Source organism: Podarcis tiliguerta (genome assembly GCF_965153285.1).
Source record: "Podarcis tiliguerta genome assembly, chromosome: 3".
In the NCBI taxonomy this organism is placed as follows: domain Eukaryota; kingdom Metazoa; phylum Chordata; class Lepidosauria; order Squamata; family Lacertidae; genus Podarcis; species Podarcis tiliguerta.
This window is the reverse complement of record NC_139536.1, coordinates 119,122,805-119,148,383: the sequence shown is the minus strand read 5'-3', so window position 1 is coordinate 119,148,383 and position 25,579 is coordinate 119,122,805. Positions and strand designations below refer to the sequence as shown.

Below are 25,579 nucleotides of genomic sequence, written 5' to 3'. Positions count from 1 at the left end.
TCACCATGGGAGTTGTCTTGTAGTGTCCCACAGGGTTCCAGGTTGTTCCACATGCTATTTAACATATATACAAAGCCACTGAAAATATTCACCAGGAGATCTGAAGTGACGTGCCATCAATATGCAGATGACACCCAGACCCAGCTCTTAATTCTTTCTTCCACCTAAACAGGGAGAAGTGACTGAGGTGTCAGACTGGTGCTTGGAGGAGATGATGGGTTTTGTGTGTCCCAAGTTCTCATCTCTAGGGGGTGGGGAGACAGCCTCTTCAAGACAGGATGGCCCTTCCCTGGAAGAAGCAGGTCCACAGCTTGGAGGTGCTCCTGGGTACATCATCAGTGCTGGAAGTTCAGGTGATCACAGTGGATGGTTCACTATATATGGTCCTTTTTGAATAGAAATAACTGCCCTTGAAGACAATTTGAAAACTTCAATTGGTTCAAAATCCACCAGTCAGGTTACTACCTGAGGTGCCATTTAGATCTCACATAGCCCAAACAGCTTCACTGCTTTTCAGTTTCTTTCCACCAAACTAACAGTCTAGCTTAGTGAAAATAACACCCTATACGAGGAACAAGCAGGGTTCAAAGCTGGATATAGTACCACTGACCAGCGTTTTACACTCTCCTATTATCAACAAAGGTCCGTATAGTAAAAGCCATGGTTTTCCCAGTAGTGATGTATGGAAGTGAGAGCTGGACCATAAAGAAGGCTGATCGCCGAAGAATTGATGCTTTTGAATTATGGTGCTGGAGGAGACTCTTGAGAGTTCCATGGACTGCAAGAAGATCAAACGTATCCATTCTTAAGGAAATCAGCCCTGAGTTCTCACTGGAAGGATAGATCGTGAAGCTGAGGCTCCAATACTTTGGCCACCTCATGAGAAGAGAAGACTCTCTGGAAAAGACCCTGATGCTGGGAAAAATGGAGGGCACAAGGAGAAGGGGACGACAGAGGATGAGATGGTTGGATGGTGTTCTTGAAGCTACCAGCATGAGTTTGATCAAACTGCGGGAGGCAGTGGAGGACAGAAGTGCCTGGCGTGCTCTGGTCCATGGGGTCACGAAGAGTCGGACACGACTAAACGACTAAACAACAACATTATCAACAAATACACCAATCAAAACAAACATAATCTGTTCGCTGCCTTCATTGACCTATCTGCTGCTTTTGACTCAATCAACCGTAATAGACTGTGGGAGAAACTCTCAAATGCCAATATTACAACTATTATTATTAATTCATGGATTGTATTGCGGCACCAAAACATGAGTCAGAGTGGGTTTAAAGGGAGGTCTGTTGGTAGCATTCAAGACATCAAAAGGCATGAAACAAGGCTGTATATTGGCTCCCACACCCTTCAACTTTTACATAAATCATATGGTGCCACACCTAGCACTGGTGCAATCCCCCGCCCCATCAATTAGCAATAGGGAAATATATTGTCTGCTGTATGTCGATGATGTGGTGCTCCTATCACTCTCCTGATTAGGTCTTAACAATCTGCTTACAGCGATTAGCATGTATTGCAAGTGGGAAGACCTAGTCGTGAATTACCCCAAGACCAAAATTATGGTCTTTGGGAAGCGTAGTCCCAGATTCAAATGGAAAATGGATCAGCAGAATCTGAAGCAAACATGCTCCTTCAGATATCTGGGAGTTCTCTTCACTGAGACTCTGTCGTGCAAGGGGCACATTGAGGCTACGAAACTCAAAGAGCAGAAATCTTGTGGGGCATTAATGGTGAGTGCCAGTTACTAGAACCTGTGTCGAAAATCATTGCCAGCGAAGTGGTTTCCCAGATGCTCTATGGAATAGCGATATGGGGCATGGACCCAAAGGCTAACAAAGCCTTAGAAATAGTGCAAAACAAATTCCTCAGGAAAGTGCTCTTGCTCCCCAACTGGATCCCAGCTGCTCTTCTTCGTGCTGAAGCTGACGTGACAACAATACAGGCTAGAATTGATTGCCTGTGCCTAAATTATGTGAAAAGACTTCTTTCGGAGAAGTGCTTCCCCCCACCGCCAGCTCCACAAGCTCGGGGGGCAGCGGCAAGGCTGCACGCAGCCTTTGCGCTGTTCCCCAAACTGCTCTTTGGGGCTGGTGGTGGGGGAAGCACTGCTCCCAGCCCCAAAGAGCAGGTCGAAAGGAACCTGAAGCCTTTGGAGTCCAGCAGGAACTCCTGCCGTGCTCCAGGGGCTTCGGGTTGCCTTCACTGAAGCCTGGAGAGCGAGAGGGGTCAGTGCGCACTGACCCCTCTCGCTCTCCAGGCTTCCAAGGTAGCCGCCTGAAGCCTCCAGAGCGCAGCGGGAACTCCTGCTGCGCTCCGTAGGCTTTGGGTGAATGCACCTTGAACGCACCTTGTTTTAAAGGGGGAGAACAAGAAAAAATTTTTCTCCCCTGTTCTCCCCCTCCTATGGTCCGGTGCGTCCTATAGAGCGAAAAATACGGTATATAGACCCAAGAGACCGATTTATAAAACCCCTGTTTACGAATGGAAAGCATTTGAATAGGGGGGAAAGGGGGAAATGGCTTCTGAGCAACACCGACAACTTTGTTACTTTATGTGCTGGCAACTAAGAAGATCAGGAAGAAGGAACTAGACAAAATAGCAGTCAACTGCAAAGGGGATTCGGATATTTAATTTGGCACATCATACCTGAGAATATTCTGCTATTCTATTCTATTTAATGCAACAAATAATTTTAGTAGCTGTGACTGTGGTTTTATTGTATGTCTGTGTCCGATGATTTTTATGGTTATTGTTGTTCTTTATTTCTTGTTTTTTCTTTTTGTTCTTCTTCTGAATGATGCCATGGCCTATGGCTAGCACAATAAAAAGTTTAATTGGAATTGGAATTGGAGTTTCTTTCCAGGTCCAATTCAAAATGTTCATGTTGGGGTTTAAAGCCCTAAATGACTTAGGCCCCAAACACTTGGAAGACAACCCCATCGCTACAGCAACCCTCAAGTGGTAAGGAAAGCAGAGGAACCCTCTTCTTAGCTCTTCCACCCTCAGAAGCTTGAGGGCTGGTTGCTTAGGAGAGGGCATTCTCTGTGGCAGACTCAAAGCTGTGCAGCTCTCTCCCCAAAGAGATACATCTGTCATCTTCATTATACAGCTTTCTGCCAATGCTCTTTACATCTGACACCTGAAATGTATATTTTAAGGATTCACCTTGTTTTTCTGATTGTAAGTGGCTTTAAACTGTTTTTAACATTGTGTTTTAATTGTTGCAATCTGTCCCGAGAAGCAAGGATAAAGAGTGGGTATAAAATAAATCATAGTTGTACAGGAAACTATTAGACACTCTTACTCTCAAATGTGAAAATCAAAAGGTAGCACTTTTTAGATCTTAATGTAAGTCACAGAATTTGAAAAGCACTGAATCTTAGCTTTATTTCTCACTATCTTATTGATTCTAACATCACAATGTTGTCCTTTAGAGTCTTTTTTCAAAAACTCATAAACATCACATTGCATGAAGTTTCACACCAGTTCTGCTGCTATTTCTGTGACTGGTTTTCAAAAAAATATTTTGTGCAGTTTTAGTATTGCTGAAATTGTCATCTGGGTAAATAGTAGCTATTTGTATGACTACCATCAGTAGTGTTACCTGGAAATCCTGGTGTGCCGGGAATCCCTGAAAGACCTTTGTCCCCTTTATCACCAGGTGGCCCAGAGGGCCCGACCCCTGGGGAACCAGGAAAACCTCTCTCTCCACGGGGTCCTGGAAAACCACTTATTCCTGGGAGGCCACGTTCTCCTTTTAACCCAATTGTTCCCTGGTTTTAAGAAAACAAGAAAACAATAACCTCTTCACCTTATACATCAAAGAGTAACATTTATTTTATGATATTGCATTAGTTTAACTAAAGTAGCTGGATTAACCATTACAATAAACAAGCTCCGGCCACACTGGATTATGAATAAATGTTTTCCAATGTGCATAAATTCTGTTCCTGAAACGGGATCATTTAAAATTACTTGCTGCTCAGAATACAGTTGCCCCTCATTATAAGACAAAAGCAACTAGGTTTCCAGTAGGGATGTTGCTGAGACCCATTTTGTTATGCTTGGAAAAGAGTGAGGTTGAAAGGGTGGGCTGGATTTAGATTGCCTTGGAAACAAGCTAAGATATCCACAGACATTTTAAGAACAAAGTAACAGCTTGTTTTCAACATAATCCAAAGTGTGGGTTGGGAGCTCACCCATCACCAGTCTACAGATGTGGGTATATTTAGAATATTTGTAGCTATTCTTCATTTAAAAGGGATCATATGTAGGATATATAGCCAACACTGTGCCCTCCAGATGTTGTTGGACTACAACATTCATCATCGCTGCCACTGTCATGCTGGCTGGGCTGATGGGAAGTTCAACCATATCTATGGAGCCCCATGTTGGCTACCCCTGATGTACAGCCACATTTACAGGTGCCAGGGACTGCTTGGATGAGGAAGAGTGGTGGAAGCTTCCCACTCAAGAGACCCCCAGAGGAGGGAACAAGTTGGGAGGTACTAAAAGCAGGAAGCTTGAGGGATCATTAAGAGGCAGAAGCAGGCAAATGGCCCAGAACAGGGCAGAATGATGAGGTTTCCAGTTTGGATGCAGGTTGCAACAGAGACAACAGAGGGGAGCCAGGTCCTGCATCTCTCCCCCAGATCCATCCTGACAGCTCCTCTGCTGACGGCTCTCCGGCCCCACTTACCCCTAGGATATTACATGTTGCCGAGCAACGAGCCAGACAGGCATAGAGGCTCCTGGAGCTCACTGTAGAGGAACATTACAGGGGAGGAGCCCTAACTAAAAAGGCTTGAGAGCGAAGGAGGGGCTGCATGCCAGTTCAAGCAACTTTTTAATTAGGGGAGTTTACGTTTATGAGCCTCCTTGTATTTTTTCCTTTCCTTAATACAGAAACTAACTGCAAGTTAGCCTTGCATCTTCCTCTCTGACCTGCTCTTCCTGTCAGCCCTTTGACAACAAGTGTAGTGTAGTGGCATAACCAACCGGTTATGCACTTTGCCATAAAGTCACCAAACCTACATCTTTTGTGGTAGTGAGTGACAAAAGTATGGCTGTCACAGAATGTCACAGGCTGGGTGAAAGTGTGACATCAGGGCCATTGCACAACAGATAAATGTAGTAATAAAATAAGAAGAACAAAGTGTCAGACCCATTCTTGAAAATATCAACATGGGGGGAAATTAAACTCAGGTCAGGTTAACAGTGATGTTTAAACACAGTAAGTGCACCAAAAATGTTGAGAGCTACCTAGTCTACTTCCAAGCAGGTATTATTGCAGGTATTCAGCACTGCATGCAGAAATATTGTAATGGGATTTATCTGCAAGAGCGTTCCAGTGAATGAGAACTGTAACGTGGAGTGTTGCTATCAGATGTGTATAAGAAAGAAAGGGTGAACGTGCTGACATTAATACCCTACAGTTAATATAGTAGACAGTACAATGGGCAAACATAGACATACACCTACCGATGCACCTTTAAGACCTGGGGCACCTGGCAGGCCATCCCGCCCTGGTCTTCCTTCTCTTCCAGGAACACCTGGAGGTCCAGGGAATCCTGGATCTCCTTTATCACCTTTTAAATCAGAATCAAAAAAAACATCTCCAGGTTCCCCTTTTGCTCCTGGGCTTCCTGCCAGTCCAGGTACACCTGGAGGTCCCTGAAATAACATTATAGCATCATTAAATAAATAATAAAATATATTTTAATAAATCGGAAAAAAACTAAACAACCTCAGGTTTTAGTGCTAGATATTCAGGTGACAAATAATGAATTGCCAAGATTGCTCATATTCAGTTTTTCTGTGTGTGTTGCTATGAAATAATACAGACCTCTAAATTTCCAGAGAACCATGAGAATCTGAACTTGCCACTCCTTATAGCCAGACAGGTCTAATGGAACCAAGAGCTTACTTTTTTTTTTTAATTATTCAAAATTATAACAAGACATATTATCCAAAGACATATCATCCTTGTCCCCCCCCATTTTTCCTCCCTCCCTCCTCCCACACAAAACCCACCCCCCATCCCATCCCGACTTCCCTCAGTTCCAGTCTTTGGTTTCTTTAAGAATGCTGTTTTCTGCATGTTACAAAGTTGTATAGATCCTCAAACTATTTAGCTGATTATTATCAATAAAAGGTTTGTGAATGTTTATTCAAAACTGGAACCAAGAGCTTACTGAAATGTTTGGAAAGGTTATATAGTCCTTCTGTAACTTTCAACTCAGAATACATGTGAAGGATTGCTTATTTAACAGTGCATCCACACACTCATATATAATTTGAATCTTCCTGCACACAAGAAGCTCACATACCAAAGAAAGTAAACTGAACAAAACCATGCAGCTTAAAAGACAGGGGCACTGTATCTCTCTTTTCTTTTCTTTTTTAAATAATATTTATTAAATGTTTAATAATTACAAAAAGAAAAAGAATAAAAAAGAAAAGAAAAAACAATAAGTTTAACAGACAATACATCAAAAGTAAAAAGAAAAAGCAATACCACAAAACAAGAGAAAACTAAAACATTTAAAAACACATCCAAATCGCATTTCTTTATCTTTCATATGCTTGTTTCCTCGACTTCCTCGCGCCTCCCTTTTTTGTATTCTAGTTCAAATTAACTGGTTCAACAAATCCTTTCCCTCTTTCTCAATTTTTGTTCTATAATTTATCCTAACACAGTTTAACTTTAAATTTTCCACTTTAGCGCATTAACGATTAATTTTTGTATAATTCTTGATAACACTTCTGCTAAAACCATGTAACTGTAAATATACTTTAAATTTTTTCCAATCTTCTTCCATCGACTCTTCTCCCTGGTCTCGGATTCTGCCAGTCATTTCCACCATTTCCATTGTATCTCTCTTTTCAAAACAACACAAAACCAAACAAAAAAACAAAACAGCAAAACTGAATATGCTCTAAGCCAAGAAAGACTCTTTATATATGTGAAGGATAGGTTGATGCCCCAGACTACCTGGTTGCAATGAAAGGTGCAATAGTTGTGGTGCACCAATACGGTGTTTAGCTCTGAGATGCAGTGTACTATGGTGATAGCCACCAGTGACAGCATTTGAAGAATATAATGTGAAGAGGAATCAATTTGTGGTTCAAATGGAAGGCTCTCTATTGCTGACAGGGAGGACAGAAATTAATGTTGAACCAGAGATGAAAGCAGAGTTGTCCCTCTGAGAATGCACTTCAGGAAAGGGTGAGATGAGTTGACTTCCAGGAGGAAGATGGTGCACTAGACAATTTCTGTCAACAGCTCGTTGACAGAGATAATTATGTGGTGATTCTTTTCTCCTTTTAGTTTTCATTTAAATTAGTTTGTTTTTAATTGCTCTGTATCATGAAAAAGTTTCAATAATTTTTTATGGGGGAAAAGGACTATGAGATTTTGGATAACAGCCTAGAGAGGGAATATGCCTGCCTTCAAAGAGTGGAGTTTTTTAAGAAACTGGAACAAACATTACTGGATTTAGAGAACAACAATTTGGTTTTACTTGGAGATCTAAATGGAGTGCCAATACCAGAATTAGACAGAAGCTCGAAAAGGAAGAACTTAAATCGAGGAAAACTTCCAAGATTGTTTAATGACCTCGAGGAAAATTTAGATTTAATAGAATTTAATAGATTTAATAGATTTAATAAAAATTTAGATTTAGATTTAATAGACACAATTTAGATTTAAGAGACACAAAACCCCCATGACGAAGCAATTCACCCACTTTTCAGAGCCACATCAGAGTTGGAGCAGGCTGGATCAGATATGGATCTCAAGAGAATTAACAATAAGAGTGTCGAAATGTGAGATACAGCCTAGAACACTATCTGATCATAATTCAATAATGTTACACTTAAAATGGGAGACCCAGGGTATGTACAGATGGAGAATGAATGATTATTTATTTGAGAAAGAGGATGTGATTGAAAAGGCTAAATCCACCTTGAAAGAATATTTTGATTTAAATATTAACAAAGAAATAAATATGGATGTAGTCTGGGATGCTAGCAAGGCAGTGTTAAGAGGTTTTTTGATACAACAAAATAGTCATAGAAAAAAGGTGAGAGAACAAAAAAAAAAAAAAGAAGAGTTACTTACCCAACTAAGAGAATGTGAAAAGAATTTGAAAGAAATAAGCAATTGTATAAGATGTTGCAAACACAATATCCAATATTAATAAACCAAGAGGTGGAATGGGGAATTAAGTTAATGAAACAAAAAAAATTCGAGTCTGCAAATAAAACTGGAAAATTCCTAGCATGGCAATTAAGAAAAAGGAGAAAACAAAATGTGATTAATAAATTAAAAATAGAAGAACAAGTTTTGGAGGACCCTAAGGAAATAAAAAAGAGCTTCCTTAAATTCTATGAAAAGTTATATAAAAGAGAAGAAGAAGATGTAATAGAAACAGGAAAATACCTAGAAGAAAACAAAGTCAACAGTTTATCACAGGAGGAAAAGAGCCTATTAAATAAACCCATAAAAGCATAAGAAATTCAGGAGGTGATAAAGAAGATGAAACTAGGGAAAGCTCCGGGGCCAGACGGCTTTTCGGCCAAGTACTACAAAGTCCTAGAAGAACTTGTAACTCCGGTGCTCTGTGAAGTAATGAATGAGATTTTAAGAGGTGGAAGAATACCAGCGTCCTGGAAAGAAGCATACATTACGCTAATACCTAAACCAGACTTGGATAAACTTAATATTAAGAACTACAGACCGATTTCATTATTAAATAATGATTATAAGATCTTCGCAGATGTAATGGCGAGTCGACTTAAAAAGTGTTTAGCCAATTTCATTCATAATTACCAAACCGGATTCTTACCTAATAGGCAAATAAAAGACAACATAAGACATACAATAAATCTCATTGAATACTTAGAATGTAAAAATGAAATCCCTGCGGTATTAATGTTCATCGACGCTGAAAAGGCTTTTGACAATGTATCCTGGTATTTCCTATTAAAATGTCTGGAAACAGCAGGGATAGAGGGCACATTCCTGGAAGGAATAAAAGCAATTTTATTCGCAACAAAGTGCTAAATTAATTATTAATAACAACTTAAGTGAATCTTTTGAAATTTCGAAGGGTACAAGACAGGGGTGCCCTCTATCACCTCTTTTGTTCATTATGGTGTTAGAAATAATTACAAATAAGATAAGGAAAACTTCAGAAATATGCGGAATAAGAATTGGAGTAAAAGAATATAAATTGAAAGCATATGCCGATGATCTTATGTTGTCGTTGGAAGATCCAAAAAAAAGTGTCAGTAAAGTGATAGATCTGTTAGAAGAATTTGGAAAGCTATCCGGCTTCAAATTAAATAGAACAAAAACTAAAATGATGACTAAAAATATGAAAGAAGAGCTAAAAAACCATCTTGAATCACAGACTGGGATTAAAGTAACTAAAAAAGTAAAATAGCTGGGAATTTGGCTAACGATGAAGAATATAAATTTAATGGAAGACAATTATACAAATACATGGAAAGAAATAAAGAAGGATCTGGATACCTGGAACAGAATAAAACTCTCTTGGTCAGGAAGAATGGCAGCAATTAAGATGAGCCTATTACCGAAATTGCTGTTTTTATTTCAAAATATACCGATAATCAGGGGAACCTCAGTATTTAAAGATTGGCAGAAAGTACTCTCTACATTTATTTGGCAAGGAAAAAGGCCAAGAATTAGATTCAAATTACTTACGGATCAAAGAGATAGGGGAGGATTTGCGGTTCCAAATTTGAAGTTGTACTATGAAGCCTCGCGCCTTTGCTGGGTTAAAGATTGGATTACTATTAAAAACACAGACTTGTTCGATTTAGAAGGCTTCAACATAAGATTCGGCTGGCACGCTTACCTGTGGCGTAATAAGGAAAAGGTCCACAAAGGATTTTCTAATCATATTATTAGAGGGCCACTGCTGGAAGCATGGGAGAGAAACAAAAAACTATTGGAAAGAAACACCCCCTGGTGGTTATCACCAATCCACATCCTAACAATAAAAAAAATAAATATTGAAGGAGAAAGATGGACTTATGAAGATTTGCTAGTAAAAACAGAAAATGGATGGAAGATTAGGCCATATGAAGAGATAAAGAATAAACTGGCAGGCTGGATCCAATTTCATCAAATCAATGCTTTATGGACTGAAGATAAAAAGATTGGGATGAACGAAAAAAAATCCAGATTCCAGGTAGAAATATTAGAAAACAAATCAAAACTACTATCAAAAATGTACAGCCAACTGCTTGAATGGGACACCAAAGATGAAGAAATAAAAGAAGTAATGGTGAAATGGGCGATAGACTTTGGATACAACATAGAGTTTGATAAGTGGAAGAAACTTTGGAATAAAGGTATGAAATTCTCGGCATGTACAACACTTAGAGAGAACATGGAAAAAATGATGTACAGGTGGTACATCACGCCTGTAAAATTAGAAAAAATGTACAAAACCGGAGACAAATTATGCTGGAAATGTAAGATTAAGGAAGGCAATTTTTACCACATGTGGTGGTCTTGTGAAGTAATTAGAAAGTTTTGGGAAATAATTTACAATGAATTAATTTTTTTTTTTTAAATATACCTTCACAAAAAACCCTGAGGCCTTCCTTCTGGGGATAATTGGAGAAGAAATTAAAAAGGAAGACCAAACACTTTTCCAATATGCAACAGTGGCTGCTAGAACACTAATTGCACAAAACTGGAAGACATCAAAAATCCCAACTATAAATGAGTGGCAATCTAAATTATTTGATTATATAGAATTGGCAAAAATGACACAGAAAATAAAAAACCAAAAAGGTACAAAGTTTAATAATGAGTGGAATAAATTTATGACATATATTGAAACAGATGCAAAAAAATTAAAAAGCACAGTAGGCTTGATGTAACACCCGCGACGTAAAGAGTTTTAAGAAAACGAAACTGCAGATAGAAAACTCTTTGTAACATATTCCAAAACTGAGTTGAAGGGAAGTCAATCATTGTTGTGTGATCTAGTTATTTAGTTATTGTAAATTTAATCTGTTGGTGTTTTGTGTTATGCAATGTTTCTTTTTCCTTTGTTGTTGTTTTCTCTCTTTTTTTGTTCTGTCTTTTCTGTTGTCTTAATGTTTGGTGTTGTATAATGAATTGAAACTAATAAAAATTAAATAAAAACCAACAAACAAAGAGTGTTCAGCCTGAGGACAAGCTATTCTGGAGAAATGGAAGATGGGAGACTCCAGCTCTCCTGGGGCAGATACTGTATCCTTTGCTGTTTACCCAATGACAGTTCCATGGGGATAAGAGAATAGGAATTATATACCAAACAATAAAATACATTTCCTTAGTTCATTTGCTGAGATGATGTACCTTGAAACCAATTACTGTTATAAAGCCATTATCTTATATTATATGCTGCTGAAGAAATGGCTGTGAAATATTTGGATCATTTACTTACTGTCATTCCTGGAAGACCCTCAAATCCAGAAAGGCCCCTGTCACCTTTAGCACCCTTTGGTCCTGCAACACCTTGTAAAGAATAGGAAAAGATAAATGTAACTTACAAGTATGAGGGGTTCTGCTAAGAAATTTTTTTCTTGCCATTTGCTCTTCTATAATTTGATATTCTAAGAAAATTCATTTAAATATATAAAATATTTCCAGAAACAATAAAAGTATACTGCTTAAAGCACTGTTTATTACAGTGGTTTTCAACCCATGTGCTGTGGCATCCTAGGGTGCCTTGGATGATGGTCAGGGGTGCTGTGGGCAACCCTGCCCTCTGTCCCTCTTTTCTTCCTTCCTTCCCTCCCTCCTGATGCCCTCTTGCTTCTCTGCCTCCCAACAGCCTGCACAGCTGTTTGTTGCAGCAGCCCTGGCTACAAGCTCCGCAGACAAATGGTGCCTCTGAGGCTGGTCAGGGGGTGCTTCCCAGCCCCCTGTGGGGTAGTGTGAGGAGGCACATCTCTTTGGGGTGGGGCAGCTCAGAGACCAGGGGCGGCAGCTGCGGCTGCCTAGAGGACTCCCAAGGATAGGGGGGAGGAGGCTGAGGGAACACTCCACAAAGGAGGGTGTTCGAAAAAGGGTGAGAGGCTGCCAGCTCTACAGGCAAAGGGTGGCATAACTATAATAATAATTTATTGTTTATACCCTGCCCATCTGGCTGGGTTTCCCATAACTGGGCTCCTGAGCCTCACAAGGGTACAGCAGAAAGAATGTAGTTGGTCAAGGGAGCTACGGACTCAAAAAGGTTGAAAACCTCTGGATTATTAAGATCTAATAATGTAAATTTAGGATTATTTGAGATGATTTTCAAAAACAGATTTTTATTTTAGTATTACACTTGAGCAATCCAGGATGGAGTGCATGTACACAGTATCTTCTATCCAGACAGAGAATACAAAAAAAGGAAATCAGTTCCTATAATGTCACCCACATTGATGATAAGTCACTTTCAGAGAAAAGCTCACACAAGAATTTCAGAACTGCTGTAGAGAATGCTGAAACTTTACAAAACTATAAGAACAAAAATAAAAGATCACAAAATGGTGTGGATATTGTGGAGATGTGGCACTTGTGCAACATATCTTCCAAATAGCCATAACACATTACAATGGCAACATTAAAATGGGCATGTGCAAGATGGATGGGTGAGAAGAAAATGGGAACTTCTTCCTGTAAACTCCTGCTCATAATAGAGTGAGGAGGGCATTCTCAATCCTTCAGGAAATATCTTCTCATCTGAAGAAGGAAGAGCTGGATTGTACTTTGGGGACTTTTGATGGCTCTGTTGAGGTGCTGCTTCCAGATCAGACAGGAAAGAGCAAGGATTTCCTCCAGAAACAGAGAAAGGGTGGTCTTGTGTGGCCCTAACTATTCTCCCCACATGTGTCTGCCATCCAGAATAATGAAGCAATTTTTTCATCAGCCATTGTATTACAGTAGATATCAACATCTTTGAAGCTTGCTGCCCGCACCATTTTGTATATGAAGCAATGTGATTGAAGGAATAAGAGGAAGGCAATGCAAATCCTGGAGGAATCTAGCACAAATCCTGGAGGAGTCTACCACAGTGCTTATTTTGTACTTTACCTGGTTCTCCTGGAAACCCCTGGGGGCCTGGCTCACCAGCTAGGCTGGGTACATCACAGGTAAAACAGCCATCACCTTTTACCCCTATATTAAAAATACAGAGATATTTATCAGAGGGTTATGCTTAAGACCTTTACAAACCAAATAGTAATTCCCACAGAAAATAACCCTAATGTTCTCACTCAAGGAATATGACATTTTTACATATTTTCTCAGCTTTTACTTGACTGTATCACACTGTTGAATCACGTTAAGATTGTGGATAGTAATTAAAGAATATCTCAAAGGTTACTGTGACAACAAAAGCTTCCTGGCATATATTGAATGAGTCTTGTAACGTAATGGTGGAGAAAACTAGAATCAAGAAGGAGAAAAATAACATTAGAAACTGTGTAAAGAAAATCTAATTGCAAAATAGTGCAACGGGTATAGTTGGAAGGTTCTTTTTCATTTTAAACAAAATCACTTTCTATTTCTTCTTTTCTTTTCTCTATATTTGTAATTTGCCAGATTATTTGTAATGTGTAATGTTTGTATTGTATGTATTTTATGTTATATACACAATAAAATAACAACAACAACAATATTGTGGTCCCTAAATCCTTCTCATATTTACTACTAGCAAGCAAGATGTTCCCCATCATATATTTGTGCACCTGGTTCTTCTTGCCTAAGTGCAGAACCTTACATTTGTCCCTACTGAAATTCATTTGTTAGTTTGGGCTCAGTTTTCAAATATATTAAGGTCATTTTGAATCCCTATTTCTGTCTTCTGTGGCATGAGCCACCCCTCTCTGTTTGGTGTCATCTGCAAATTGTATGTGTATCCCCTCTATTTCTTCATCCAAGTCATTTATAAATATATTGAACAACAACGGGCCCAGGACAGAACCTTGCAGCACCCCACTTGTTGTTTTTCTTCTTTAGAATAATGAGGAACCATTAGTGAACATTCTGGGTTTGGTCAGTCAACCAGCTACAAATCCACCTAACAGTTACCTTGATCAATACACATTTCACTAATTTATTTGCAATAATATTATGGAGGTATTTGTCAAAAGCCCTACAGAAATAAGAATATACTACATCCACAGCATTCCCCTGATCCACCAAGCTTGTAATTCCATCAGAAAAAAGGAGACAGATTCATCTGGCATGACTAGTTTTTGAGAAACCCATGCTGGGTGTTAGCAATCACAGTATCCTTTTCTAAGTGCTCACGGACTGTTTAATTATCTGTTCTAGGACCTTTCCTGGTATCAGTGTCAAGCTGACTGGTCAGTAGTTACCTGGATCTTCTTTCCCCCCATTTTTGAAAATGGGTACATTTGTCTGGTTCCAGTACACAGGACCTCACCTGTTCTCCAAGAATTCTCAAAGAGGCTCTGAGATTACATCCACAAGCTCCCTTGGGTGAAGTTCATCAGGCCCTGGAGATTTATATTCATTTAAAGTAGCCAGGTGTTTTCTTATCACCTCTGTTCCTATCTTTGGCTGCAGTTCCCACCTAGCATCCTTTATTCTGTCATCACCAGGTTGGACATTGCTTTTCTTTTTGGTGAAGACAGAAGCAATGCAGGTGTCAAGCAATTCTGCCTTCTCTTACCCAGTAGCATTGGGGTGCAGGTGGCGCTGTGGTCTAAACCACCGAGCCTCTTGGGATTGCAGATCGTAAGGTGGGCAGTTTGAATCCGCATGACGGGGTGAGTTCCCATTGCTCTGTCCTATCTCCTGCCAACCTAGCTGTTCAAAAGCATACCAGTGCAAGTAGATAAATAGGTAGTGCTATGGTGGGAAGGCAAACAGCAGTCCTGTGTGCTCTGCCTTCCGTCACGGTGTCCTGTTGCACCGGAAGTGGTTTAGTCATGCTGGCAACATGACTTGGAAAGCTGTCTGTGGACAAATGCCAGCTCCATCAGCCTGAAAGCGGAGATGAGTGCCGTCCCCATAGTCAATTTTGACTGGATTTAACTACCCAAGGGTCCGTTACCTTAATCCATTAGCATTTCTCCATCTTCTCCAAGCAAGGGACCTACTACTTGCTTCTTCTTCTTCAAAGCCAAATAAACCTTCACTATTTTTAATCTCCCTTGCAAGCCTGAGCTCGTTCTGAGCTTTGGCCCGCCTGACCTTCTCCCTGCAACTGTTGGCTACCCATGTATATACTCTTCCTTTGTGAGTTCTCCTTTCTTCCATTTCTTATACATGCTCTTCTTAAATCTCAGCTCATCTGTAAGCTACAATGGTCTCATTAGATGCCTCCCACTTTTTTGTTGTTGGAATTGTCTCCATTTGGTCTTCAACATTTTACCTTTGAGAAACTACCATCCATCTTGGACTCCTTTTGAGCATTTCTGACCATGGAACTTCATCCAGTAGTTCCTTAAGCTTTTTAAAATTGGCCTTCTTAAAGTCCAGAGTGTATGTGTGACTACACTCAGTTTACTCTTCCCTCTGTATAATGAAACCCAATGCACATGATCACTTCTTCCCAAGGTTCCTAATACTTCCACTTCATTGATCTGTTCCTCCCTGTTGATGAGGACCAGGTCCAAGAGGGCTGACCGTCTTGTTGCTTCTTCCACCTTTTGAGAAATGGAATTGCCATTGATGCAATGGAGGAATTTGTTGGTCCTTACATTCTTGCCGGTGTTTGAGTTCCAACAGATATTAGGGAAGTTGATGTCTCCCATGACTACTATATCTCTCCTTTTTGAATGTTTAGTAATCTGCTATAGGAAGGCATCATCCAAGTTTTCAGTCTGGCTTGGTGGTCTATAGCAGACATCCATAGGAAGGTCACTGGTTTTCCCCCTCTCCTACAATTTTTACCCCTATACTCTCCGTCTGCCTTCCCTGCTCCAGGTCACGGATGGGTACACATCCTTTACATAGAAGAAGAAGAAGAAGAAGAAGAAGAAGAAGAAGAGTAGTAGTTTGGATTTGATATCCCGCTTTATCACCACCGTAAGGAGTCTCAAAGCAGCTAACAATCCCCTTTCCCTTCCTCCCCCTTAACAAACACTCAGAGGAGAAGATGGTGAAATGCAAACAGGGGACACAGAAAGGGCTGAACTCCTCAATTCCTTCTTTGCCTCAGTCTTCTCCGATAAAGAAAACAATGCCCGACCTGAAGAATTTGGAGCAAATGATTCAGCAGAGAAAACACAGCCCAGAATAACTAAGGAGATAGTACAAGAATACTTGGCTAGTTTAGATGTATTCAAGTCTCCAGGGCCAGATGAACTGCATCCAAGAGTATTAAAAGAACTGGCAGATGTGATCTCAGAACCACTGGCAATCATCTTTGAGAATTCCTGGAGAACAGGCGAAGTCCCGGCAGACTGGAGGAGGGCAAATGTTGTCCCTATTTTCAAAAAGGGGAAAAGAGAGGACCCAAATAATTACCGCCCAGTCAGTCTGACATCAATACCAGGGAAGATTCTGGAGCAGATCATTAAGCAAACAATCTGTGAGCACCTAGAAAGGAATGCTGTGATCACCAATAGTCAGCATGGATTTATGAAAAATAAGTCATGTCAGACGAACCTGATCTCATTTTTTGACAGAATTACAAGCCTGGTAGATGAAGGAAACGCAGTGGATGTAGTCTACCTTGATTTCAGCAAGGCATTTGACAAGGTGCCCCATGATATTCTTGTAAAGAAGCTGGTAAAATGCGGTCTTGACTATGCTACCACTCAGTGGATTTGTAACTGGCTGACTGACCGGACCCAAAGGGTGCTCATCAATGGTTCCTCTTCATCCTGGAGAAGAGTGACTAGTGGGGTGCCACAGGGTTCTGTCTTATTCAACATCTTTATCAACGACTTGGATGATGGACTCAAGGGCATCCTGATCAAATTTGCAGATGACACCAAACTGGGAGGGGTGGCTAACACCCCAGAGGACAGGATCACACTTCAAAACGATCTTGACAGATTAGAGAACTGGGCCAAAACAAACAAGATGAATTTTAACAGGGAGAAATGTAAAGTATTGCACTTGGGGGAAAAAAATGAGAGGCAGCAATACAAGATGGGTGACACCTGGCTTGAGAGCAGTACATGTGAAAAGGATCTAGGAGTCTTGGTTGACCACAAACTTGACATGAGCCAACAGTGTGACACGGCAGCTAAAAAAGCCAATGCAATTCTGGGCTGCATCAATAGGAGTATAGCATCTAGATCAAGGGAAGTAATAGTGCCACTGTATTCTGCTCTGGTCAGACCTCACCTGGAGTACTGTGTCCAGTTCTGGGCACCACAGTTCAAGAAGGACACTGACAAACTAGAACATGTCCAGAGGAGGGCAACCAAAATGGTCAAAGGCCTGGAAACGATGCCTTATGAGGAACGGCTAAGGGAGCTGGGCATGTTTAGCCTGGAGAAGAGGAGGTTAAGGGGTGATATGATAGCCATGTTCAAATATATAAAAGGATGTCACATAGAGGAGGGAGAAAGGTTGTTTTCTGCTGCTCCAGAGAAGCGGACACGGAGCAATGGATCCAAACTACAAGAAAGAAGATTCCACCTAAACATTAGGAAGAACTTCCTGACAGTAAGAGCTGTTCGACAGTGGAATTTGCTGCCAAGGAGTGTGGTGGAGTCTCCTTCTTTGGAGGTCTTTAAGCAGAGGCTTGACAACCATATGTCAAGAGTGCTCTGATGGTGTTTCCTGCTTGGCAGGGGGTTGGATTCGATGACCCTTGTGGTCTCTTCCAACTCTATGATTCTATGATTCTAGGTGAGTGAGGCAGAGAGACTTCAGTGAAGTGTGACTAGCCCAAGGTCACCCAGCAGCTGCATGTGGAGGAGTAGGGAATCGAACCTGGTTCACCAGATTACGAGTCCACTGCTCTTAACCACTACACCACGCGCTATATAATGCTATATAATATAAGATATATAATGCTACTCCACCCCACCCTGTTTGGTCTATTCCTTTTGAACAGGTTATACCCCTCGAGTTCTACATTCCAGTCATGTTGCCTATTGGGTCATATTTGCCATCCTGTATTAAGAGCTCAAGTTCTTCTTGCATGCTTCCCATACTCTGCATTTGTGTAGAGAAAACTAAAATCATGAGTCATGCCTCTGTCTCCCTTCACAGGGAGTCAACTGTCACCACTGCACATCTCTTCCCTTTCTGGGGAACGGTACAAATTGTTCTGTACACTGTACCTTCCATGGCCATATCAGTGTGTTCTGAGGTCTGCCACTGCTGTTCTTGCTCCTCTGGCTGAGAATTGGAGAATTGGTGTCCAAGATGAGGGAATGGAATCAGCTTTGTAGCTCTAGAGGCACAGCATGCCTCCTGACAGTCCTGCCTTTCTGTGTCACATTCCTCCAGGGGTTCATCTCCTGTATTGGTCAAGCTAGTTGGGGGCTGCTGAGTCACATATTCCCTGACTTCATTTGAGAACCAAGAGCCTCTGGCATTTTTTAAAATGACACTCTCCACAGAAATGCAGGGATGGAGAAAGCTTCACTTGTTGCTTGTTGCCTATCACCAGCTGTTAAAGGTGCAGTGCCTTGATTCACTTTGAAGAAAGGGAAATAGTGATTCTGGCATTGGAGAAGATAGGGTGACTCCTTCCTAGGAGTCGCCTGTCACTGCACACAATCAGCAGCAGCTACCTCCTCCCAGGAAAAAGAGGGGGCAAAGTGACTCCAACTCAAGATGAGAAAGGGGCAACTAGGCAGCTCAATTGCATTTTGCTAAGTTATATTTTGTTGATGTGCTGGGCAGGCTAGAGTCATTAGGCTCAGAGGCGGAGCCATGTGCTCTGGCACCTGGAGCGGCACACATGCTGTGCACCCGAGGGCGGGGCTAGCTGCCCGCAGGGGCAGGGTGAGGGTCCCAGGGGGGTTCTGCCCGTGGCATCCCAGGGGGGCGGCAGTGATGTCACCCCCCCTCAGTGATGACACCCGAGGCGGACCACACCCACTGCACCCCGCCAGTGATTAGGCTGTCACTATAAGGGACGCGGGTGGCGAAGGGACGCGGGTGGCGCTGTGGGTAAAACCTCAGCGCCTAGGACTTGCCGATCGCATGGTCGGTGGTTCGAATCCCCGCGGCGGGATGCGCTCCCGCCGTTCGGTCCCAGCGCCTGCCAACCTAGCAGTTCGAAAGCACCCCCGGGTGCATGTAGATAAATAGGGACCGCTTACCAGCGGGAAGGTAAACGGCGTTCCGTGTGCTGCGCTGGCTCGCCAGATGCAGCTTGTCACGCTGGCCACATGACCCGGAAGTGTCTGCGGACAGCGCTGGCTCCTGGCCTATAGAGTGAGATGAGCGCACAACCCTAGAGTCTGGCAAGACTGGCCCGTACGGGCAGGGGTACCTTTACCTTTTTATACATTCCTTGGTGCCTTTGTGTATGGCAAATGTGCAGGTGTTGTTGGTGTGTAATGTCCTGCTTGAAGGATTGCTGCAGTGTTGGGAGTGACATGCAGAATGGACCTTGTGGGATTATCTGCTGATACTGCTCTACTATGTCTTTCTTTGCTGTCCCCTGAGCTGCCTGAATGTGCCCATGCCGTGCGGGTATGAGTAAGCCTCTGGAATAGCAGGTTCATGGAACTGGTTGTCTAGAACAAGCTCTACTTCTTTTACCTGGAAGGTTCTATATCTATGTACATCCAAGGTCAGTGTTGGTACCTTTTTCTCCTCTTTCTCCCAAGAAGCCATGCTGGCCACGAGGCCCAGGAGGGCCTGGATCACCAGGCTGCCCAGGTTGGCACTCCAGAATTCCATCTGCAGTTTGAATGGGGGGGAAAACACAGAATGGTTTCTATATGGCAAATCCTATTTCTAAAAAATATATGTCAGTGACATGGATCACTCTTACTTGAGTGAAATGGTAAATCACAGGTGCTGCTTGGACCAGTTCTCACAACTGGGGTAGCTGGAAAAAGAGCTACTATAGTTGTAGAAACTGCTGCTGGTTCTATCTGCAACCAGATCCTTCACATGGGACATTTCTCCATGAAACCAGAGCATTATCATGACTAAATATGGACCTGGACTGCCTGCATGGCCTTAAGGCAACCACTGAAGTATATTCCTCTAAAACATAATATGTAGTTATAATAAAAAGTAAACTAAAATAAAACAATTATAAATAAAATAATAAATGAATAAAAATAATATGTAAACCAGAGCTGTTGTATACACATTAGCATGCAAAAACCTGAATTGAGATGCCACAAAATCATATATATTTTATCTGCTTGCTAAATTTGCTTGGGAGGCTGAATTGGCTTGAAAATAGCCCACAGCATATTTGAGTCAAAGTAATGCTAATATTCTCAATTCTAAGATTCTTTTCCAAATTCAGTTTTCTACACACTAAAAGTTCATTTGCTTCCCATATTTGGCAAACAGTACACACATTTCCCCTTACAGTAGGACAATTTGTATGTGTTTGTATGAATATGTCAATTTCTGCAAACATACAGTTCAATATTTTGTGCAGCAACAAAGGAAAAAGTTGAACTGATTGTACATTTCTGTTCTCAGGAGCGTGGGGGTGGGGGGCATATACCTCCTCTTAGGTTTCTGTCAGAATGACACTAAGGAGCCCAGCACCTGACAGCAAACCACATATAGCCCTATCAAGTGAACTTCTATATAAAAACAAAAGGGCACACATTGAAGAAAAATAAACACTGTACTGAGACTATATTAGTAGTTGAATGCTGATAAATTCAGACATCCAAAGAGAACAAACCAGAGGCTACAGGCTCTGATTGTGAAGATCATCTGCCTCTCTTTCAAATATGGCTGGGAAAATTCTTCACCATGGAACCCCTTGAGAAAGGACATTTACAGTATGCTTCAATTATTGATTTCTCCAGTGATTGGGGTGAGAGATGTCTTTAGAAAAGCAATTCATTTGCAGGGTAGCATTATAGTCTCATCTGTGGGACACAATATTTTGGAAGACACATTGACCAAAGGCTTAACCAGAGAAGGCAAGTGTGTGGCTGTAATAGTGAAGGTAAACTAAAAGGCAAGTTCTATAAACTGCAAAAGCAGCAGAACTCGAGGAATTAATTGTGATACCTGAAGGGACAACTTATTCTGCAGCTGCTTCAGGAAACTGTTTCAGCCAGCAGAACCCCTTCATAGCCTCCTAGAGGCCTATAGTTGTTGCTTTCTCTCTGCTTGCAAGGACCGGACATTGCCCCCTTCTGCTTGGAGCCTCAAGCTCTTATGTAACAGGATGCTCTGCTTCAGAAGAAGAGGCTATGCAGTAGTTAGGAGGTGAATCTGAAACCTGTATGTCAGACTAAATTCTGAAATATGTAGAGGATTAAAACTGCCTTGGGAAGCTGACCTAAGACCCTTCCCCCTCAGACTGCTCTGGACCTCTTCCTTCTGAACACATCCCATCAGGACACATCCCAGAAGATTGAGAAGAGACACGACAGAGCTCAGTCAGGAATCAAATATGAAGACACTTACTTGTGAAACCACTTAACCAAGCCAAAGTCAAGGTTTTGAAACAGGAAACAGAAATTTCTTCTAGAATGAGGCACCACATCTGAAAACAAATTCATTTAACCAATTCTAAAAAAACCCCATAATTTTCTTTTTAACCATTATTATGACCATGGGCGTAACATTTCTTACTATCTCGATTCTTTTGCACTTTAAAAGGACTGTATACTTTGGGCTGCATTTTGACTTGCCTGTTGCAAAAGGTGGGCCTGGAAGCCCTGGTACACCGGGAAGTCCTGGAGGTCCATCTCTTCCTTTTGGCCCAGGCAATGAAGATCCAGGAGACCCCCGGTCACCCTTTTCTCCTCTCTCGCCCGGAAAACCAGGTGCCCCTATTATCCCAGGACTGGGTTGCCCTTGATTACAATAATGCAGTGAAGTAGGCATCAATAAAACCAACAGAAAAAAATATTGACCAATAAGTTGTTTAATAACAATAAAATAATTGCAACACCATAATATCAGCTGAGATACCATACTGAGATACCATACTGAATCTGATCCTAAACTACCTCATGAGTTCAAACAATAGCAAGATACCGTATTTTTTGCCCTATAGGACGCACCGGCCCATAGGATGCACCTACATTTGGGGGGGAGGGGAGAGAAATAAAGAGAGAAAAAATTATTTCCCCCCCCCAGGCTTCAGCGAAAGCCTGCATTCACCCCACAGGACACACACACATTTCCCCTTCATTTTTGGAGGGGGAAAAGTGCGTCCTATAGGGCAAAAAATACGGTAGCTTATTTATCAGAGCTACTTGTTCAACCTAATTCCTAGAAACATCCACCTGCATAGGGCCTATTGAGGGCAGTATTTTCCTAATGAGTCCCGCCAGGGCAAGGATTTCCACCTGCGTAACAGTGTTGCCCCCCCAGCCCCCCTCCCTCCACAAATCTGCTCCAGAGGGTTAGGGGAACACCTAGAACAGATTTAGGGAGCAAACAGGGAGAGGAAAGGGGCAGAACATTCCATTGCACATGCAGAAATTTCTGTACTGACAGAGCAATTGCCATAGTGCTATGCTGGATTCCACTCGTGAAGTTCAAACATGCAGAGTGAGCTTGGTGAGCTGTTTATGCGCAGTACTGAAGCAATATGCCCAAGAGAAATTTTTGTAGAAATGTGTTAAACTGGGCACTGGCGTTTGTCTAAAAGTTTTTTTTCTTGTTCCCAGCAGACCTTGGTGCAACCCATTTCAGCTTAAGACTGTGACCAAATGTAGAATTAAGGCTTCAGCATCATCCAAACTCGCTTCCCCCTCTCCCCACATTGCTCTGTTTACCATCTAGCCTGATGAAGAGATCATGAGAACTTAAAAGCTTCTGTGCCATTCTGTGATATTTTGGTGGCCTTAGAAATATATTGCCCTAATATGGATTTTGAAATTCTTTTAGTGGACCAACACTTTTATTGTTTTGTGCAAAAAGTTTTAGAATTTACGTGGAAAGGCAATACACACCCTAAAACAAGACAACCAAATAATGAAACAGTCTTACCTGGTAGACCTGGTGCCCCTGGTAGACCTGGAAAACCTGCAAAAGCAAAGGTAGTGGATTCTTAGATAATAAAGATTTGAACTGCTTGGTATAATTCCAGGGACAGTCCTAGACTTACAGAAGCCTCCCTCGTTTCTGAATTGATCTCATAATGTCCCGGTTTTACTTTTTCCCCTCCTGCACGTCTCGGAGAACAATTAAAAATGATGCTGGGGTGGGTGGGTGTAGGTCGCTGGATCATCATCTTGTCGTGGTGAATTGGCTTGCATGTTCCTATGACCCTTGTGAGTGAAGCTGTCGGGAATCTCATACTCCCAACAGGGTCACTCAAGGTGGTGAGGTCAAAGGGAAGGAGCTAGACAAAGAATGATCCAAGAAGTCCTCAATGGCAGAAGAGGCGGATGATAACAAGCGATATGTTACAATGGCTGTGGAGGCGGATGAAGGCTGCAGCAGATAGGAATCTACCAGCTTGTCGTGACTACTTCATGCCATCGGAACAGAGCCCTACTTTGAAGACTATGCGTTGGTCAGCGTGCACTGATCTACACACATAAAACAAATCCATGCACAGGTGTCTTCCAAAAACCCAGTCCAAACCCCAAAAGTCCTATGGCGATTGGCAAATGGTAATTGGGGCAGGATCGTGAAATCTGGAAGCCCCTAGTCATGAACCGGCACATGGGCGGTGGATACAGATTCAGTTGTTCTGACTCTAGGAAAGAGGCAGTTGAGCAGCTCAGCAGCTGTATCCATGACTGAGCAGCCCTTTTTAGGATCCACTCTGCTCACCCCGAAAAGGGGGAGGGGCTAGGAAAGGTGCCCTAAACATAGTCTGCCTTCCTTTTTCCCTGACTGGATTACCGCGCCCAGTGGGGTCACCACTTACCGGTCATAAAAGACAATTGAACTTTGAAACATGGAATATATGGACTTTGTCAGATAACACAGACAGCGAGCGTCCTGAACGCACAACTGCCATCATTGCAAGAGAGCTGTGTCGTTTTAACATCGATATTGCAGCACTTCAAGGGACTCGAAGAGCAGGCAAGGGACAACCGACGGAAGAAAAAGGAGGCTACACTTTCTTCTGGAAATGTCTATCTGAACAAGAACATCAAATACATGGGGTAGGCTTCGCTATCAAAAACGATCTTGTGAAGCTCCTGTCAGAAGTCCCTATTGGCATTAATGAGCGACTCTCAACCCTTTGAATAAAGCTCACCAAAAACCAACAGGCTACTATTATAAGCGCTTATGCACCAACACTGGATGCTGATGAAGACATTAAAGAAAAATGTTACTCTCAGCTGGATACCGTCCTATCAGAGACGCCTAACGAAGATAAAATTATCCTCCTGGGTGATATGTGCAGCGCACAACCAACACACTCTTTCGACAGAAAAATAAATTTAAAACTTCATGGAGGCATCCTCAGTAAAACCACTGGCACTTCTTAGGCTATGTTATTGTCTGTGCTAAAGATCGCCATGATGTGCTCCTTACCAGAACTATGACAAGCGCTGATGATGGCTGGACAGATCACTGACTAATATGCTCCACGATGGCTATCGAGATTATACCTCAACGCAGGCTTCAAGGAAGGAAGCCAAGGCGCAAAATGAACACTCAAGCCCTTCAAGATCCCATTAAGCGGCATTGCTTCCAAACGACTCTTAAGGACCATCTGCTTTCAGAATTCCCTGATAACACCGAGAAACACTGGACCAAGCGAAAAACATTCATTATTGCAGCCTGTGAACAAACTATTGGACACCAAACCAAGAAACACCAGGACTGGTTTGATGAGAATTACAGTGAGACTGAATGCATGATTGACAAGAAAAGGAAGGCCTTTCAGATCTGGCAAACAGATAGAAACTGTGCCACTAAGAAAAAAAACCTATGCCAACGCTAAGGCTGAGGTTCAAAGAAGAACCAGAGAACAAAAAACACCTGGTGGATAAAAAAAGCTCAAGAGATCCAGCACTTAGCTGACACTCATGATGCACAGAGTTTCTTTAAAGCCACAAAGACCATCTATGGACCAATAAATCATGGCATATGCCCCCTACGCTCAGCAGACGGCATCACATTTCTAAAAGATAAAGAAGCTATTACATTGCGCTGGAAAGAACATTACCAACATTTCCTTAACAGCAACTCCCCCACAGCTGCTGAGTTCCTCTCACAAATTCTGCAAAAACAAGTTAGAGATGAGCTTGCAGTATCTACAAATGTACAGCTATTAACCAAATGAAAAACAACAAAGCCAGTGGGACACCTGCCAAAATCTTCAAAGTGGGTGGAACTGAACTTACACAACAACTTCACAAGCTCATCGAAAAAATCTGGGAAAGAGAAGAGATCCCAGCAGACTTTAGGGATAGTGAAATTATCAATCTCTTTAAAAAAGGTGACAGAACTGATTGTGGAAACTATTGAGGCATCTC

At 41.9% G+C, this 25,579-nt stretch overlaps 1 protein-coding gene across 4 annotated transcripts in view; it reads right to left on the bottom strand.

Annotated features, from left to right (window-relative positions):
- Positions 1–25,579, bottom strand: part of COL4A1 (collagen type IV alpha 1 chain) — a 177,760-nt gene that overhangs the window by 67,435 nt on the left and 84,746 nt on the right. For all 4 annotated transcript variants that reach the window (XM_083435551.1, XM_083435550.1, XM_083435553.1 and 1 more), the window contains 7 exons: positions 23,127–23,162; positions 21,818–21,982; positions 19,782–19,877; positions 13,119–13,202; positions 11,485–11,555; positions 5,495–5,686; positions 3,618–3,786 (listed from right to left, as the gene is read on the bottom strand). In XM_083435551.1, coding sequence (XP_083291677.1) covers positions 3,618–3,786; positions 5,495–5,686; positions 11,485–11,555; positions 13,119–13,202; positions 19,782–19,877; positions 21,818–21,982; positions 23,127–23,162 — 813 coding nt within the window. The remainder of the gene's footprint in view (positions 1–3,617; positions 3,787–5,494; positions 5,687–11,484; positions 11,556–13,118; positions 13,203–19,781; positions 19,878–21,817; positions 21,983–23,126; positions 23,163–25,579) is intronic.